Genomic DNA, 19,146 nt, shown 5'->3' with positions numbered 1-19,146 from the left:
ACCTCGACCTATGAACAGAGTGGGACGAATAGCGATCCCAATCAGAATAGCCCGCCGGAGTCAACCACGGCATGGATGGTGGATAAGCCCCGTACAGGTACCTCAACTGTCGTTGATCCCAAAATATCGGTGGTGGAGGGGGCAGGAAGACTCTCTGGGACACAAAGCAATAGTCTGTCTGTGAGAACCGTCCTTGTATTCTCGGTCGTCGATATCGACAGATTGGACATAGAAACGCAGAGGATGACATTGTGTACTGCAAGAATTGTGTCGGTACCGACGTGTTTCGACATCGGGAGCCTCCGATATCATCGAGGCTGACGAAGTAGAAGGAGAGGGAGAAGGCTCAGCACCCATTTGGTGACTTAGGAGCTCTACCGTCTCGATGTCGGAGTAAGGACGCTCCACTTGTTGGATGGGGGAATCCAATAGTTGGATGGTCGGTATCGGTGGAGGGAGTTGGGCCTCCGATATCAATACTGCTGTTGGAGTGGGAGGCACTTTAGGGGCGTCATCCAGTGCAGGCACCGCTCCCTTCCCCTTCTTCGCCGCCTTAAGGGACTTTGAAGTGCCCTTCTTCGTGAACTTGTGATCCTTACTTGCCTTGGCCTTCTTTTTGATTGGTGTTGAAGCAGAAGATTGCGTCTTCGATGCCGGGAGCTTCGGTGTCAGGCGGTCGGCATCGGAGGCAGGTCTCGATGCCGGAGCTGTCGATGTTGATGGTCTCTCCTCCATCGCTGAGGTAGGAGTAAGGGCCAATTCAAGCAGCACTACTTTAAGGCACGCAGCTCAGTTTTTCCGTGTTTGATTAGAAAAACGAGCACAGTGACGACAGGACCCTGGCCGGTGAGACTCTCCGAGATAAAAAATGCACAGGGTATGACGGTCGGGAGGAGCAAGTTTGCTGCCGCAACCCTTGCACCTATTGAAAAAACCCCACTTCTTCTCCATAAAAGAAAGCGAAGAAGAGGGAACGTTTGAGGGGTGGGAATAGCCCGAAGGCCTGAGGTAATCGGTAGACTCCCCCTCAACAGAAATAAATGTTGTTGTTGTTTTTCAGTTTTTGAAGAATAAACAAATAAAAAGAGAAAAGATAGGGAAATTAAACTAAGGAAATACTTCCTAAGAGCTGAGGCGAATAGCCAAAAGCAAACCGATCTGACCAACAAAAAATAGGTCTACTCAATGTGGCGGTAAGAAAGGAACTGGCGGGATGTCCGCACCCACCCCTCTGGGCATGCGCGGTGGGGTTCCTGTGCATGCCCAAGGGACTGGGCGCGAAAATCCGTTAAAAGAGCTTGCTACAGCACCGATCGATCCAGCATGTGCGCACTAGATCCCATGGGTGTGAAGCACAGAGACCACGTCGAAGATCCTGCGTTTATAGTGTACACTACCACCTTATCAACTGTGGCCTAACCTGTCCAGGGCACAAGGATTTCTCACCAGCACCATCTCAAGCGAGATAGGATTCAGTTTCAGCCTGTTCAGTCTCATTCAACAACGTACAAATACAGGTTAAGGACAGAAACTGCTTACTTAATACATAAGCCTAGAAATCAGCCCACCAGAAAGCAAGCCCAAACCTACTGCTTCATGTGATCCAGGAAAGTGACATGGCCTATCAAAAGCCACTGGAAAGCCCAGCAAGATGAGAAGAGCTCTTTGTCGGACTCCCACAAGTCACCCACAAAAGCTATCAATGCAGTCTCTGTCTTAAAACCACTTTGAAAAGTGTTGAGAAGAGATGCGTCCAAGAACACCACCACCTCTTTTCCTTTTTTAAAAAAAAAGAAGAAGAAGAAAAGGGAAAGTTGTTACAGGCCTATAACTAAGTCCTAACTCACTGATAGTTTTATGCTTTGTTTCTTTTTTAGAATCACCAATTCACATACCCTCCTCCAAAGAGGAAGTTAACTCTAGACATTGGCCCAAAAAGATCCTCTAGGCTGGATTTGACCAGCAATGATGGTGAAAACCCATCATCTTAAACATCTTCAAGAAAAGCCAAGCTAAAACAATCCAAGTAGTTGGAACAAGTGGACACATTTAATACCACTGGTATAATGAACTAGAAACAAAACTAAGCTTACTGTTGCCTGAAACCCAAACAAGTTCAGTAATGATCTAAACATGTGTGAATGTTAACTCCTATTTCAAAGGCCTTATTGTACCTACTCTCATTTACCTAAAGGAGGCAAGGGGCGGGGTCTTTTTGATAGAAGCTCCATCTGTGGAATTCCCTCCCTCCCATCTGCTTGGCACCTTCTTTGCACACATATAAGTGTAAAAGAGAAAGAGACGGCATTAAACTGCTGGTAACTACTGTTAACCAGAAATGTTAACAGCTGCTTTGGGACTTTTAAAAATGTTTGTTGCTGCTTTTTCTGTCTCTTTTCACCGCTATTTTTATTGCTGGTTTTATTATGGTTAATTACCTAGCTTTATTTTTGGGCACTTCCTCAAGGTAAGATGTGGTATTAAAAAAACAAGTTCACTAATTTTTGTGTACCCAAAGGTTAAACTGTGTATAAAGCTTCTAGATGGGTAAATAAATCTAAATGAAGGGATAAATTATTATGAATGAGCTAGAATGGTAGAAAAAAACTGGGAACCAAGAGAAACAGAAGTTTATGATGGGGCCTCAAAACTTTAACACCAACAGCTATTAGTTTCTAATTGAGCTTTGAGGTCAAAGACAAAACATAAAAAGTAAGTTATGTCAAACAGCACAGTTCTCTCAGCCATCAGAAGTCACCTAGAGGAACCAAACAAAAAAGTTGATACACTATCTCTAGTCATGTGAAGTATGCCTACAAAGACCACAAAGTGCCCCCAAAAATATCTTACACAGACTTTCATTGACCCAAGATAGATTGTTTTCTCTGACCAAAGCCCACAAAAAATCTGTAACTGCTGTCCATTTTGACAGTGGCTTTGGCTTTCCTAAAAAATATGGTTACCAAGACTGAAGTAGAAGAACCAGAAGTACAAGAAAATACCCTACTCTGGCGCCTAAATGGCTGACAAGGCTACTGCTTTATATGCACTGGCCGTAAAAGAACTTAAGGATGGAATATAGTAACCTTGTCGGTTACTTATCTAGGATCTCAAACAACCCAAATATTAAGAGCATAAGTGCCAAGGGCCCATATCAGGATCCAGCCGTATCTATCTCACTGGTCTGATAGTAACTGACAAGAATAAATTAAAATAATTTATAGTCCATTATCAGAATACTGTTTCTCAAAAGACCAGAACAGCTTGATTTTGCATCTTTTAAGCTTGTATACCAGCTCTTCTATTGTAAAGTCCAGAAGCTAGCATAGCTTGATAAGTCCTTGATTCAAACTTAAGTTAGCCAAGATCTCACCGGAAAGCCTTAACAACCATCAACCTCAGCCCCCTTTTCTGTAACATGTGAGCACTGGCCTACCCCACACCATGGTTGTAAAGGTCACAAAGATTATGTGAAAAACTTCTAAAACTATGCAATGCTCCCTTCTAAGCTGTGGAGTACTGTGAGCAAGAATTCTTACTTTGTGAGCTACTGGCATGAAAGTTATGAGCGAGGGATTTGGCTACTGCATAAATTAGTGTGCTCTGGAGCAATCCTTCCTGAGCTAAGACGAAAATGTGTGAGCCAGAGGCTAAAAAACTGTGAGCTAGCTCACACTAACTCAGCTTAGAGGGAACACTGAAACGATGTAAAATAGTACATAAATAGTAAGTTTTAACACTGAAGCTGGAAGAAAAGACTTGTAAAGCATTTGAACTGCACGGACGGCAAGAAGACAAAGAACATTAACTTTGTTACATCTCTACACTATTTTGGCAGCTGGTAGAACATGATGCGATGCGCATCTAGCCACATCAGTAGGAAGAAACTACTCTTTTGCAGTATTGCCTGGAATCTGTTTATCTATATAATCTTTAAATCATACAGGACATTAGCCACATTTTGACTAAGTCCAACTCCTGATCCTATTAAAAACACCAGTTAGTTTCACTTATCTCAGATGAAGGGCTTACCAAGCAACTCAAGGAATCTGACACAGCAGAGTGACTCATTCCAACCATATGAAGAAAATGAATACAAAGGTATTCCATATCCTACCAAACCACAACTCCTTCAAAGTCTGGGATGAATCTCTCCACACAATACATGAGTGGGTAAACACATGTACATTTGGACTCAGTATGACTGAGTAACCTACAGAACTATTAATCATTTCAGACAGATGACAAAAAGTATTCTTTTCAGGACTAGTAGAGGCAATACATAAAACAGATAAGTGACTGCAAGTCATTCTTTTACAAACATGACTTCAGACTTCATCTTTGTACTGTGTTAATCATCCAAGATGTCTTATCTCTTACTTGCTATGGTAATCATTTTGTCATTCTCAGTGTTGAAATTATGTTTTTAGCGGCTACTCTAGCATCAGTTATGTGCCATTGTATGCTGGTTTACCATACATTGGGTTAGATCCAGACAAAATTGGCAATTCCCCCATCACACTGCAGACTCCCCTCATGTCATTCCTCAGGGGCCCCCTACTGCGCAGGAGTATTTCATGGTCAATAGTGGGCTTATAAGAAGGACAGGACAGGAATGTTCCATTTTGCCACAGGAAATTTTACTTTGGAGCCAACCCAGTAGAAGCTTAGCCCTACAAAGACATCAAGTCTGCATGGGCACACACACAGGAAGGGAGAACAGGCACAGGTACACTGGCCCCGCTGCCTACCTCAGTACAACCACTGACAGGTCTGCACGAGGCGAACACCAGGAGGAAGTGCCCAGGCATACATTGTTCCCCATCAGCAGCAGTGCTAATGATGGGACGTTGCTGATTACTGGAAGACAGAGCTTGTGCAGGCATTTCCTCCACACTTTCACCCCAAGCAGACCACTCAGCAGTCACATGGAGGCAAGGCCAGAATGCTCATACACACTCTCCCTTCATGCACAGTGAGTGCCTAGGTAGGTGGGATGTCTGCATGGGGCTGTTATGTTACATGGGTAACATAATTTACATGTTTAATTTACATGTTCTAATTAAAGCAGTGGTCATCCACCCATTGATGTGTGACCTCACGAGACTTGTGGAATTCCATCTCCTAGGTTGCGGCCCCTAAAGAGCTGCCTTTTGGAAAGACCTCCTTCTAGCATATATGCATAAAAAGCACATAGAGGGACAGCCAGGCAGTGAGAAAATGTCACTCAGAAACTGAAAGTGTTCCTTTATAGCACAGGCAAGTTCAAAGATTCTGGCTCCTACTCTTCCTGTCACATTACTTCCTGCCACATGCTTGCAACTCAGTGGTTCCCACACCACTGCCTGATGCTTAAATATTAGTCCCAGGTCTGGAAAGGTTAAAAAAGACTGACCTAAAAGACTGCCTCTCCACAATAAACCAAGTACCATCTCTGCTCCTCAGACCAGCCCCTGCTGCCAGCCCCATCCTGTAGATAGGTGCAGACAGCAGCAGTCTTGTTCTTCCCGTACTGTATCCCCCCCATTCTTCAAGAAAGTGTAACAAAGCCCTCCCCACCTAGACTTTAGACAGGGCTACAGGTCAGAGATTTTTAATAGGGTTCATGTCATTTCCTGTCTGTCCCAAATCATGTTCTAATTACATTTTATTGTGTTTATTTACAAAATTCATACGCTGCCTTTCTGCCCTGATCGGGGACACCAAGGTGACTAACAGATTAAAAACATAAATAAAAGCACATCTGAAAAAATACATCATTAAAACCAAGCTAAAATACACATTAGTGTTCCCTCTAAGATGAGTTAGTGTGAGCTAGCTCACAGTTTTTTAGCCTTCGGCTCACACATTTTTGTCTTAGCTCAGGAAGGGTGGTTCCAGAGCAAACCAATTTATGCAGTAGCCAAATCGCTCACTCACAACTTTAATGCCAGTAGCTCATAAAGTAGAATTTTTGCTCACAAGACTCCACAGCTTAAAGGGAGCATTGCATACAATACAATAATACATAAAAACAACAATTAAAACATAGGGCAGGAGGGAGGGATCACTGAGAGAATGCCGGACAAAACAAAGTACTCTTCATCTGCTTGTGGAGGACAGCAACAGAATGGGGCAAGTGAGTCTGCCTGAGAAAAGAGTTTGAGTTTTGCTGCCACCATGACTAACAAGGCCCTCTCCCAGGATGCCACCAGCCTAATCTTAGGGGGAGGGAGGAGCACCCAAAGCAGGTCCCTGAAAGATCACAGTTGTCATCAGTTAGGTTTCTAAGGGAGTAGGCAGTCCTTGTTCCCAAGCCATCATTTTAAAGTGATAATGACTGTGTGCTGATTTAGTATGTTGTTGAAGGCTTTCACGGCCAGAGTTCATTAGTTGCTGTGGATTTTCCGGGTTGTGTGGACGTGGTCTTGGCATTGTAGAACCTGACGTTTTGCCAGTAACTGTGACTGGCATCCTCAGAGGTATAACACAAAAAGATGGAGTACTCTCTGTGTCAAGGTCACAGAGAGTACTCCATCTTTCTGTGTTTATACCTCTGAGGATGTCAGTCACAGTTACTGGCGAAACGGCAGATTCTACAATGCCAAGACCACGGCCACACAACCCACTACAGCAACTTTTAATTTAGTGCTACTCACCTTAAGTTAGAGGGTTTGTAAATATTTTAATAAATAAGCTTTAAAAAATTTTTTTATTATTATTATTATTATTATGAGGAGGATTGGATTGGATTTATACCCAACCCTCCACTCGGAGTCTCAGAGCAGCTTACAAACTCCTTCCCCTCCCCACAACAGACACCCTGTGAGGTAGGTGGGGCTGAGAGTGCTCTCTCGAGAACTGCTGTTTTAAGGACAGCTGACAGAACTATGGCTTGCCCAAGGTCATCCAGCAGCTGCAAGTGGAGGAGTGGGGAATCAAACCCGGTTATCCCAGATTAGAGTCCGCGCACTTAACCACTATACCATAACTGCCTTTACACTGAATGTTCTTGTTAGTTAGAATTAACAGTATAATTGTAAGAACACTGTACTGGGAGTAAACCAAACAGATATATGCGAGTAGGATTCTGAGTAGACCTTTTTAGGATTGTTTTATGTGGTGATCTTTTAAAATAGCCTAACTAAAATTTAATTTAATTTCTTTAATTGTATTTGTGCTCTAAAATGCTGAACTAAACAAAATCAAGTCAAGCTTAAGTCATAGAACATGTGTTATTTCGGAAAGTTTGTATAGACAGAATGAAGACTCTGACTGCGAAACCATCATGTTTTAATGGATAAAGTAATTGTGTTCTTTGCTTATGAAATGCATGATCTAACTCAATTTAAAAATCATTCTTTTCTTTGGTGGTTTAATACATGGTATTAATTGCTGACTTCTACCAGTCTATCCTGCTATGATGAGATATTTGCAAGCATATGTAAACAACCTTCCTAGGAAAAGCCCGCTTACAGAAAGGTAAGATCAGGCTATCAACCACTAGCTTGGTCACCTGCAAGTAAGAAGAGGAAGTTCCCAGTTCCCCTTCTAGATAAGCAAAAAGACAGTCTGAAGGTTAAGTGCACACTGCCAGTTTCTCTCCTTTAAAAAAGAGACGTATCCTGTGAACAATTTTAAAACAGCCTTCTTACCATTACAAGCAGATGACCTCCTTTCAAACAACTAGTCTCAAATGTTCCATTCTTGAGCCAGGTAATTGAACAGGTGGTGGCTGGACAACTACAAGCCTTCCTGGGTGAGACAAACTGTTTAGATCCCTTCCAACCTAGTTTCAGGCCTGGTTATGGGACTGAAACAATCTTGGTTGCCCGGGTAGATGACTTGCACTGGGAGATGGACAGGAGTCTGACTATTGATTCTCCTGGACATCTTAGCAGCTTTCATTTCCATCAATCATGATATTCTTCTGGACCACCCATCCAGACTGGGATTGGGAGGCACTGTTCTACAGTGGTTTTGGTCCTAGCTGGAGGGTAGGTTTCAGGCAACAGTGCTGGGTGACGGCTGTTCAGCCCAGCCTATGGGGTACCACATGGTTCCCTATGCTCTTTAACATCTACATGAAACCAATAGGTGGGGTCATCCTGAGATTTGGGCTCAGTTGTCACCAGCTTGCAGATGGCACTCAGCTCTATCGTGCACTTCCAGCTGATCCCAGGGGGGCTGCAGAAACCCTGAACCAGAGCCTGGAGGTACTTCTAGAATGGATGCAAGCTAATAAACTGAACCCCAACAAGAGAGGAGTGCTACTGGTGGGCAGAAAGGCTGACCTGGGATTTAAGCATTGTTCCCTCTTTTTACATCTAGATTAAATTACTGCAATGTGCTCTACATGGGGCTGCCTGTAAAAAGTGTTCAGAAACTTCAGTTGGTACAGAACGCTGCAGCCAAGATGCTGAGTGGAGTGAGTCATAAGGACCATATCACTCCAGCCTTGACCCACCTATACTGGCTTCCAATTTGTTGCCCAGCACAATTCAAAGTGTTGGTCTTGACCTTCAAAGCCCTCCTATATGGTTTACAGGGTGGGCGGGGTATAAATGTAAATATAAATAAATAAATACCTGAAGGACCTCCCAATCCCTTCTGAACCTGCTCGATCATTGCAATCATCTTTGAGGCCTTGCTTTGGGTGCCTTCTGAGATTAGGCAGGTGGCAACTCAGGAGAGGGCCTTCTCGGTCATGGCACCAAAGCCCTGGAATTCCCACAAGGATTCCTCCTTCCTATTTTATGTTTTGTGTGTATTTTAACCGTTTTATATGTATTTTAACTCTGTTTTGTTTTAAAGAGATATGTCTGGGAGAGGGATTTATTTTAATTATGTTTTATGTGATCATGTATATTATATTTTATTATGTATGTTTTAAATTGTTAGCTGCCTTGACATTCCTTTTAAAGGTAGGAAGGCAGGATACAGAATTCATAAATAATAATAAAATTTATGGCTAAAAAGGAGACAGCCCTGCATGCAGCCTATATAACACAAGCCTGTTTAAATATAAAGACTCCACCACAGAGGTTGTGGACAAGGAAAATAAGCACTACACAAGTATAGCAGCTGCCTCTGCTGCCTTCCTATATTTGCTGTAATTGGGAGTGTGTAGCACTGGCAAGACAAAAGTCACCTACATGAAAGAGGAGGATACTGATGGTACCAGAAGAGCATGGGTGGAGAGAAACAGAAGGTGATCCTTCTAGCAAATGGAGTAGGGGATTAAAATGTTGAAGACTGGCAGGGTAAATCAACAAAAGATAATCTGGTCACACATTTTTCTACCTTAAGATACAGATTTTTTTCTTACGCCAAAATTTGCAGAGAAGGTCATCTCATTCCACTGTTACACATATGTGCAACTGAGACACATAAAAGTAGACCTGGTTACCTGTTCTTCAGGCTGATCTGTTTTTCCACTGCTAACAAAACACTTTCTGCACACAACAGTAACACTCTTTAATATTAAAAACATATTACTAATAAAAATGTTAACATTTCCCTGCAACTAGAGATTTGCCTACTCAGGTTTATATATTCTGAACCCATCAAGTAAATGTTTGTCTGGCACACCAGTACATCTTAACATAGATAACAATTTACAAACAAGATTGAAGCAAATGACATATACACTTTTAATACAGATGTTTATTTTCTGTTTATTCTCACTATACTAGAAGATTAACATACTTTTATACTACTCATCTGTGGAATTCACATCTGTCTTGCATCATAAGCAAAATAAGATTCAGTATCCAACAAGAGCAGTGATGTGTGTTTTCTGGAAAAATCAGAATTGGGAAATTTTTCAAAATTCTTTCTAGAAAGTTATCATCTTTTATGATCTGATTACTTTATTTCAAATAACCTGATGACCCAATGGTTTTAGACAACATAAATTGCACTGAAACTACTCTCACACTGAAGCAACTGTAGGCAACTTCTGCAGATATAGCCTGTTCATTATTACCTATATTTAGCAAAAAAATCTAAAAAGTACCTCATCTCATTTTTATGTCCCAACAATTGATACCTGCACTGAAATATTCGATTAAAACAAAACAATCAAGTATGGTTTAAATGTTACATTCAAACAAACCCAGACGAAGTATAGGGGTGTGAATGTTAGAAGAGGACCTAAGTAGCCCAGGTTCATATCCCCACCCTGCCACAGGAACTGGCTGGAGGACCTTGGGTCAGTCACTCTCAGCCTAACCTACTTCACAGAGTAAGTAAAAACCACTCATTTATATTGGAATAATACTTGCAAAATTTAAGACAGTATAGACTATACTTCCTTCCACCATGTGAGAAGAGACATACTAGTAAAAATTGTAGCTTTAGTTTGGCTGTGAAGGAGAAATCAAGTCAGAGGAATTCATACCTTGATTTTTTATTTGCAATTATATTGCCCACTCACCCTTTACAAATCAAAACATATACCATTGTTAGATATAATCACCTGGAAATTTGTTAAAAGCTTGTCTAACATTGCACTGGCAATGGCATCCATTGTTATTAGTTTTATGAAATAATCTTTAGAAATGGAAATGTTAGAAAATGTTCTGGCCTGCATCTCTGGACCCAGGGATACAATCATAACATCTGCTCTGCAAGCTGTTGTCACTTAAGTCCTGAACTCACTCAGCTGCCCATTTGCAATATGAGGATAATTTAAAAACTAACTTTAAGTGCTAAGATTGTTACTGTATTATTAGTAGGGTTGCCAAGTACTTACCACAATCTGGTGGGGGACACATGCTCCTCGGCCGGAACATTTCTCCTTGTAACACACCATACCGTTGCCAGGAAACGACACTGGGCGACGCTCTGGAAATGGGGCTGAAAACTCAATGGTACCATCAAGTTTCTGGCCCCGTTGCCAGAGCGTCGCCCGGTGTAACTTCCTGGCGACGGCATGGTGCGGCACGTCTGTTGTCCCCGCAGGAATGATCCTGCGAAGACGTCTTCGTCCCCCGCCGAATCACAGTAAGTACTTGGGAAGCCTGATTATTAGTGACCTTCAAAATGTCTCTCAGCAGTTTTTCCAGTGGTGAAAAGAGGAAGGAAGGGATCCCCTTTGACTATCAAAAGGGCTATGCTGGGGATCAGGGGACCTGCATGGACAAAAGCCATGTGGAATGGCGGCTGTCACAAGGAAGGGAATTGGAGAGACTGAGCAAAAAAGTTAACTGCATCCAACCCAAAGCTCATCAGAATGTCTTGGTATATGATATAAAAATAGATGTGCATGACATTCTTGCCATTGCTTGTTCAGATGTAAACTTAACTTTACACCATTCACTGACTCCAATATTCAATTAAATTGAGCTTTTTAAAGCAATCATGGGATTATGAGAAAGTGGGAAGTAGTTAGGCTAGGGTTAGAGGTTAGCCTTCTGTTGTGATGACGATTTACCCCTGTATTTATGTATATATGATAACGTGTCATAAATTTAATAAAATTGTGTGAGAAAGTTAGAATCAGGTTTTGTGATAGCAATTTGTTAGAAAAATTTAGGCTGACAAACGAGCCTGACTCCCAAACTTTAGGACTGGCTCCTAAACCAAAGAAAATTTGGCAATACCTGACATAATTCACAGCCACCAAGCTTTCACAGTCATCCATCAGCAAATGAGAATTCTAGTCTAAAGTCATAGTGGAGCCACTGGCCCAGGTGTAGTAGTTAAGAGTGTCAGGCTAGAAAATTTGGCAATACCTGACATAATTCACAGCCACCAAGCTTACACAGTCATCCATCAGCAAATGAGATTTCTAGTGTAAAGTCATAGTGGAGCCACTGGCCCAGGTGTAGTAGTTAAGAGTGTCAGGCTAGAAAATTTGGCAATACCTGACATAATTCACAGCCACCAAGCTTACACAGTCATCCATCAGCAAATGAGATTTCTAGTGTAAAGTCATAGTGGAGCCACTGGCCCAGGTGTAGTAGTTAAGAGTGTCAGGCTAGAAAATTTGGCAATACCTGACATAATTCACAGCCACCAAGCTTACACAGTCATCCATCAGCAAATGAGATTTCTAGTGTAAAGTCATAGTGGAGCCACTGGCCCAGGTGTAGTAGTTAAGAGTGTCAGGCTAGAAAATTTGGCAATACCTGACATAATTCACAGCCACCAAGCTTACACAGTCATCCATCAGCAAATGAGATTTCTAGTGTAAAGTCATAGTGGAGCCACTGGCCCAGGTGTAGTAGTTAGAGTGTCAGGCTAGGATCTGAGAGACCCAGGTTTGAATTCACATTCTGTCATGGAAGCTTGCTAGGTGATTGTGAGCCAAGCAAACACATTCAGCCTAACCTACCTCACATGAACGAAGTTTGAGTCCAGTAGCAACTTTAAGACTAACAAAGTTTTATTCAGGGTACAAGCTCTCACGTGCATGCCCACTTCTTCAGACACACTGAAATAGAGTAATCAGTCATTACATATAGGTAGCTGGTGAGGAGGATGTTGCCAGGAAGGGCTAATTAGAGCTAAAATTGGATTAAGGCAATTGGTAAAACCTGGAAATAGCAGCAGATTAGCATACAGCATAATAAAAGTTCAAAAACAGATGCAAGAACTGAACGACATTAGCATGTGTAGTGAGTTAAGAAATCAATATCTCTGTTAAGTCCTGGGGGTTCCATTGTCTTGAGTGCTGTAATAACTTGTAACTCAGGAATCTCTTGTTCTAGTCTGTTTCTAAAATTCTTTTGCAATAGAACAGCTACTTTGATGTCCCCCATTGAGTGCCCTGGGAGGCTGAAGTGTTCTCTTACAGATTTCTGAGTTTTGTGATTCCTGATGTCAGATTTGTGTCCATTTATCCTTTGGTGCAGGGTCTGACCTGTCTGCCCTATGTGGAAAACTGAAGAGCACTGTTGGAACATTGTTAGAAGATAAGCAAGTGAATGAGCCTGGGATGGTATAGTTAATGTTGTTAGGTCTAGTAACTGTGTTGTCTGGGTGTATGCGGCAACACAGTTGGCATCTGGGTTTATTGCAAGCTCTAGTACCAATGTCCATGTTCAAATCTGATGTCGTATTATTGTGGTTGAGGAGTTGTTTAAGACTGGGGGGCTGTCTGTGAGCAAGAAAAAACCTCACATGGTTACTGTGAGGGGTAAACGGAGGAAGGGAGAGCTATATATGGCACACTAAGGTCATTGGAGGAAGTCCAGGATAAAAATGTAGTAAATAAAGAGGCAGGACAACCTTGGAATACGTAGCTGAATGCCAACTCCTTGAAAACTTAAGACACTGAGACACTGCTAAGTATTGCCTACATGCCATTCACTTTCAGACGTCACCCTGCAAAGTAGTTGAGGTTTCCAGGAAAGCCAGATGTAGACAGAAGACACTTTCTACTAATAGTACATTAGGTTTAGAGTACAAAGGGTTTGCTCCCATGTGAGTAGCAAAAATTTCTGCAGTGATTCCAACGCCTGAGGATTTCACAGCACAATAAGCTAATTACTTCCCAGGTGTGCTTTCCACATAAGACCTTTCTGTATTCCACCCAAAACTGACTCAATGAAAAGGAGGGACTTAACTAGAATTCACAGGCCACACCCAATACTTTACTCACATTAATGAATAATCAACTGCAAATTTAACTTCCTCTGAACCACAGAGAAATCCAGCATTGAAAGCAAAGAAATGACTCCTTCCTGTTAGAATTATGAAGCCAGTTAAAGTTCATTTCAAAACACCAGTTACTAAACTAGCAAGAGATTAATGTGCTGCTATTTACAGCTATGCAGACTGAACACTTCCAGTATCAGAGAGGGCAATTCTTTCCTTTACATTTCTAAAAAAAGATTTGATGCTAGAGACTGTAAAACATTTTAAAAATTAGCTCCAATTCCACAGACCAAAATGGTTATAATACAATAATTTTTTCTCTAATAATGATTTGCATTTTTACTATTTGCATGAACTTAACAAATGTAAGATTCCCCAGCAGCAGTTTTTGGCATGTGAAGCCAAGATCACAAGCTGCTGAATTCAAACTTAGGAAGATGATTCACATGCTGGAAACAAAGCAATCTGAACAACATACTGAACCTACTTCCCGCAGCCTCCTCTACCCAGATTCTACTGCAATTTTCATTAGGCTTTTAAATGCCTCTATTTTAAATATTGACAGCTATCCACACATGCTACTGAAATGGAGAATAGTGAAAGGTACCCTCTGGCCTACACAGCCTTTCCAACAGCAGCTGCAAAACATCTATTCACACCATATTCTATATTAGAAACATTCACAGTACAAACATGGTACCCAAGTTCAAGATACACTATCAGAAACTGAACAAACTCCGGAGGACGGCGGAAGACAGGAGGGCCTGACGTGATGTCATCCATGGGGTCACGAAGAGTCGGACTCGACTGTCCGATTGAACAACAAAAAATCCCATAGCCTCTTGTAAGCTCTTTAGTTAAAGTTAAGTTCTTTCAGTTCATTAAGTACTATATTATTCCTGCTCCTTAAGACAGTGTGATGTAAGTAAAACACAGTTCAGCATACAAAACAGTACTTCAAATTCCTGCGTTTTAAAATCTGTATTTCTTTAAACTAGCATATTCATAAATTCCCTTTTTATGAAAAGCTTTCAAAAATGTTCACCCTTAAAGAACTGGAAGAACTGCCACAGGAAGTGGTGGCAGCTACAAGCATGGACGGCTTCAAAAGAGAATTAGATAAGCATATGGAGCAGAGGTCCATCAGTGGCTATTAGCCACAAGGTATAGATAGGGACTCTGGGGCAAGTGATGCTCTGTCATCTTGGTGCTTGGGGGGGTCAACAGTGGGATGGCTTCTAATGTCCTGGCCCCACTGGTGGACCTCCTGATGGCACTGGTATTTCTGGCCACTGTGTGATACAGACTGTTGGACTGGATGGGCCTTTGGCCTGATCCAACATTGGCATCTCTTCTGTTCTTATGTTCTTATTAACATAGTACTTAGTATAATGAACATACTTCTTTTTGCATCAAGTGATTCAGAAGATTGTTCACTTCCAGCTACTTCCTGGAAATGGTAAGGAAAGGCCTGCTGCAACAGGCAGTGACAGGCAGTTGCTTATGTAGAACTGCAAAAATTGCACTTATGGAAATTGCATTTTAGGACGGAGTTATTGTAGCAATACCCTATGTAAGAATTCTGAATCAACTAAGTCTTGCCTCTTTGTGCCCTTCCTATTTGCATGGTCAAGGTGGCACTGCCTAAAGACAACCAAGGATGAGAATGAGCTCTTTTTTAGATCATACATTTCATCAGTAAGAACAGACTGTTCTAATTTCCAGCTACAAAATCATTAAACCTGTCATCGATGAAAAATTCAAAATAAAGATATATGTTCTAGGAGGAAACCAACTCTTAGTTGGACCATTTGGACATTCCAATAGCAAAAGCCTTTTACCTCCCTCAAAAGCCCTGAGCACCAAGAGAGCAATGCCTTGCCAAAACAAAAAGGCCATACTGGCAGCTTCTGGCGAAGAAGGGGATCAGGCAAAACCGCCCCTCTTCCAACAGTGGGACATCTGCAGGATCTAACCCTTCGGGTTCAATTAAAATAAGGTCATCTAGACATGATAAATTTGAACTGTCTTGAGAATTTACTCATCTGCAACTCAAATGCCACATTCAAGTTCTCAGCTAAAGTCAGTTCACCATCATCTTCTCAACATAATCAAGGACATGCACATCCTGACACAAATTCAAAGACTGGTTGCACGTCTAACCCCCCACAGTCTGTTCTGTGCCCCAAGCCAGCCCACACACAACTGCACTGTTATCGACAGGCATAATTGCTGTTCCAGTGCAGCTGTCAGTCTGAACACTTGATTCCAGCTTCAAAGAGAATTTTTCCCCTCCATCTAAAAAAAGATCTAATGCTGATTAAGGCCAAAGCAGAAGTGTAACAAGCACTAGGAGAGTTACCAGTGCAGACAAACCCTAATTTTAGATGGCACACAGTGTGTTAAGAGAACTTCTCTACAACAGTATGTTTTACCACAGGCACTGTTCACAAATTTAACACACAAATGCATGGTAGCAGAAACCACAGGGGAACCCTATATTATAGTCTGCTTTCTTTCTCCCTGCTGTGTCTGATGCATTTCACCTGCTAGAAAAAGTATTACTATTTGTGATTAAGCTTAGCTACAACTCAGTCCAAGTTCTTTAGCTGTTCACATGTGCATAGCAAATCAGGAGTTCATAACCAATTCCTGAAAGAAAACTAACCCAAACTAAAAAATCTGTACCCATAATTTGAAATATTTAAAAAGGTTGACAGCTTTTATTATTATTTAACTTTCTTCTTTAACATATCCAGTAAGCAGGGCAAAATGCATTAACAAATCTCAACTTCTCCATTGCTTTTCAAACTAAAAAGGAGTACCTTTGTACTGTACATTTGCTATCAAATTTGGAAGGTCTACCACCTCAGCTTTAATACAGCAACTTGCTTTACACCATCACTGAAGAACTATCCAGCCATTCAAGTTAGCCTTGCAGGCAACTGCAAATAGTTTGCCAGCCACTATGCACATTTCTTATAGTGTGTGCACTGGATGCAGTATGAAGGCTAACAAGCAAAAAGGAACTGCCCATGAAAGACTATAAGGATCACATAACTCATTCACTAGAAGGGCATTTGTGCAATTTCTCTGAATTGCACATACACGTAGAGACACGATAGGGAACAGCCAATCGTTAGACAGCTGAATTTACTGTATAAATCCTTTTAAGTATTCATCTGTTTTTCAAACTCGCCACAGCATAATATAAATGCATAACACCTGAAAGAACACCAGTGTGTCTTTCTACTTCACTTTAATGCACATGAACAGCTGAATATTAGACCGCTTTACAGTAAACCAGGTGTATCGTTTTCCATAATGAAATGTAAAGGGAATTTTTTTCCCTCCAAATATGCAGTGATTGTTCCCTGGGGAGCTGCTATTACCCATAGTTCTCCAATGCACATTTTGGAGACGCTTCCCATTCAAGCATTTATTTTTACCACAGGAAAGCACAAGATTGCCTGACTGTAATGTTAAATGTAAAGATGGTGAGAGGAAGGGAAGAAAACCAATGAATAGTTCTAGGAAAGCCACTTCAGTAAACAGAATTTTATACTCAAGTTCATGTAGCTGAATATGTGGTACCAGGCAGAGACATTTTTGCACCGAGTGCTAACCTGAGGCCTTCCCAGCTTCAAGGAAAATGTTAATCCCCATTGCCATGAAAACACAAGTCTACATTTACAGGCTATAAAATATCCAAGAATCTTACAAGATTAACCTTTGCATTCTGTATGTGCTATACTTGCCTGCTTAATTATTTTTTTAACTCCATTGCCACATTATACAATGGACATTCTAACAGAATACATCAGTATTTTGTATGTATTGCCTATATTTTTTTCTCTGCCATTTTCAAATAGAATTCTATTAAATGGAATTTGTTGTTTTCGTCTGTCATTTTAACAACGAGCAGATGTAAATGGAAGGCCAAAGCTCTGAAAAAGGAAGCTATAAAAACCTACATCCAATTTCACAGAGAGCTTCTAGTTTACTTTGTCAGACAGTATGAATTAAAGAAAACAAAGCTTCCTAAACTGCCTTCGTAAAATGTTGTTCTAACACACCATTTACACAGTACCCAGGATCACGGTCTTTCATGAATGGCACGTGAAAGTACAGCCCTTTCCTCAGGACTGTCAACCTGGCAGCTAGGGAGTTGATTACCCAGAAAGGCAAGCCAGCAGCTTCCTATTACCTGCAGCTCGCACCAAGCGACTTCCACGGTGGTTTCCGTGTCCAGTCCCTTGTAGACCGTCTTGAAGGAGCCTCTGCCAATCTCGATATCAAACTTCAGAAAGCGACCGTCTGTGGAAAAGGCCACAGCTTTGGTCTCCAGCTCCTCAATATCCTCCTGCTGCCTCCGTTCTTCCTGTAGATCCCGGGCAGAAGCGACGGTGCTCCCCGCTGTGCTGGTAGGGGGCAGTGAGGTGGCCTCCAAGCCCTCCTCCTTAGCCAGTAGTGGGGCCACGTCCTTTGCTACCAGGGGCTCTTGACCAGTCTGCCCCTCTGCAGGCAGAGGCGGCTGCTGCAGGAGCAACGTGGGGGCTTGGCCGGTGGTGCCGGAGGCGCATGTGGCCTGGATGACAGACTCCGGAGGTGAGCCCAGCACCGGCGGGATGCTCCCTCGGCCGGCTGCAGCGGGGGGAGGCGCTGCGGGCTGCAGCCTGGGAAGATCCAGAGCGGTAGCATTGGAGTCGCAAATGACGCTCCGGCGGAAGAAGCGGTGCTCGGTGGCGGCCGCGCCGCGACTGTCCTTGTCCATGGTGTGGCGGCGCCGGAGATACTCCTCGTTGCGGCCCCCGCCGCCTTCCGAGCCTTCAGGGTCCGCGCCGGCGCCACCGCCGCCGCCGGCTGCAGCAGCAGCAGCAACCCCCAGCTTCTCGCCCACGGAGCTGTCCGAGCTGGAGCCGTTCTTGGGCGGGGGCGGCGGAGGAGCCAGGAACCGAGGCGTGGTGGTGGTGGTGGTGGTCGCCGCCGCCGCCGCGCCGCTGTGCTCCCCCGACATGGTGCCGAAAAGCAGGCGAAGGCGCCTCAGAAGTCCCTGCAGCGGGCTGACTCGAGGCGGTCAATGCGCGGCGGAGGAGGGTGCTGCAGAGGAGGCTCCCGGAGGCCCCTCACGGCGAGGAGGAGGAGGAGAGGATGCCGCCCGGGCTGCTGCTCCTCCTGCGGCGGCGGCGGCAGCTGCTGCAGTCGAGCGGGCTGGGCCGGCGGCGGCGGGGTGGCTCCTCGGTCAGTGTCCGCATCCATCCTGCGGTGACGGCGAGGGGCCGGGTAGCGGGGCCGATATGGGGAGAAGATGGGGGAGAGGAAGGAGAGACGGGGAGGGGAGAGGGAGGAGAGGCGGGGAGTGGGGAGAGAGCCGGAGGGGCGGGGCCGCGCGGGCGCTCCCTCCCTCTCGCTCTCCCCCCTCTTCCCTCCGCTCTCCTTGCCTTGGCCAAGTCAGTCAGCCAGTCCTCGCGGAGGGCTCGGGCGCGTCCTCGCCGTCGTGGCGGTAGCGGCTGTTGCTGCGCTCGGCGGGCGACGGAATCCAGCCAGCCCCCTTCCCCCCGT

At 43.4% G+C, this 19,146-nt stretch overlaps 1 protein-coding gene across 4 annotated transcripts in view; it reads right to left on the bottom strand.

Annotated features, from left to right (window-relative positions):
• WNK1 (WNK lysine deficient protein kinase 1) overlaps window positions 1–18,898 on the bottom strand; it is a 144,660-nt gene extending 125,762 nt beyond the window's left edge. For all 4 annotated transcript variants that reach the window (XM_015422877.1, XM_015422878.1, XM_015422879.1 and 1 more), the window contains exon 1: window positions 17,792–18,898. In XM_015422877.1, coding sequence (XP_015278363.1) covers window positions 17,792–18,601 — 810 coding nt within the window. In that variant the 5' untranslated portion in view covers window positions 18,602–18,898. The remainder of the gene's footprint in view (window positions 1–17,791) is intronic.
• Window positions 18,899–19,146: the final 248 nt, after the last annotated feature.

This window comes from Gekko japonicus, unplaced genomic scaffold, assembly GCF_001447785.1.
Source record: "Gekko japonicus isolate JY-2015 unplaced genomic scaffold, Gekko_japonicus_V1.1 scaffold34, whole genome shotgun sequence".
NCBI classification, from domain to species: Eukaryota; Metazoa; Chordata; class Lepidosauria; order Squamata; family Gekkonidae; genus Gekko; species Gekko japonicus.
This window is presented reverse-complemented; position numbering and strand designations above follow the sequence as displayed.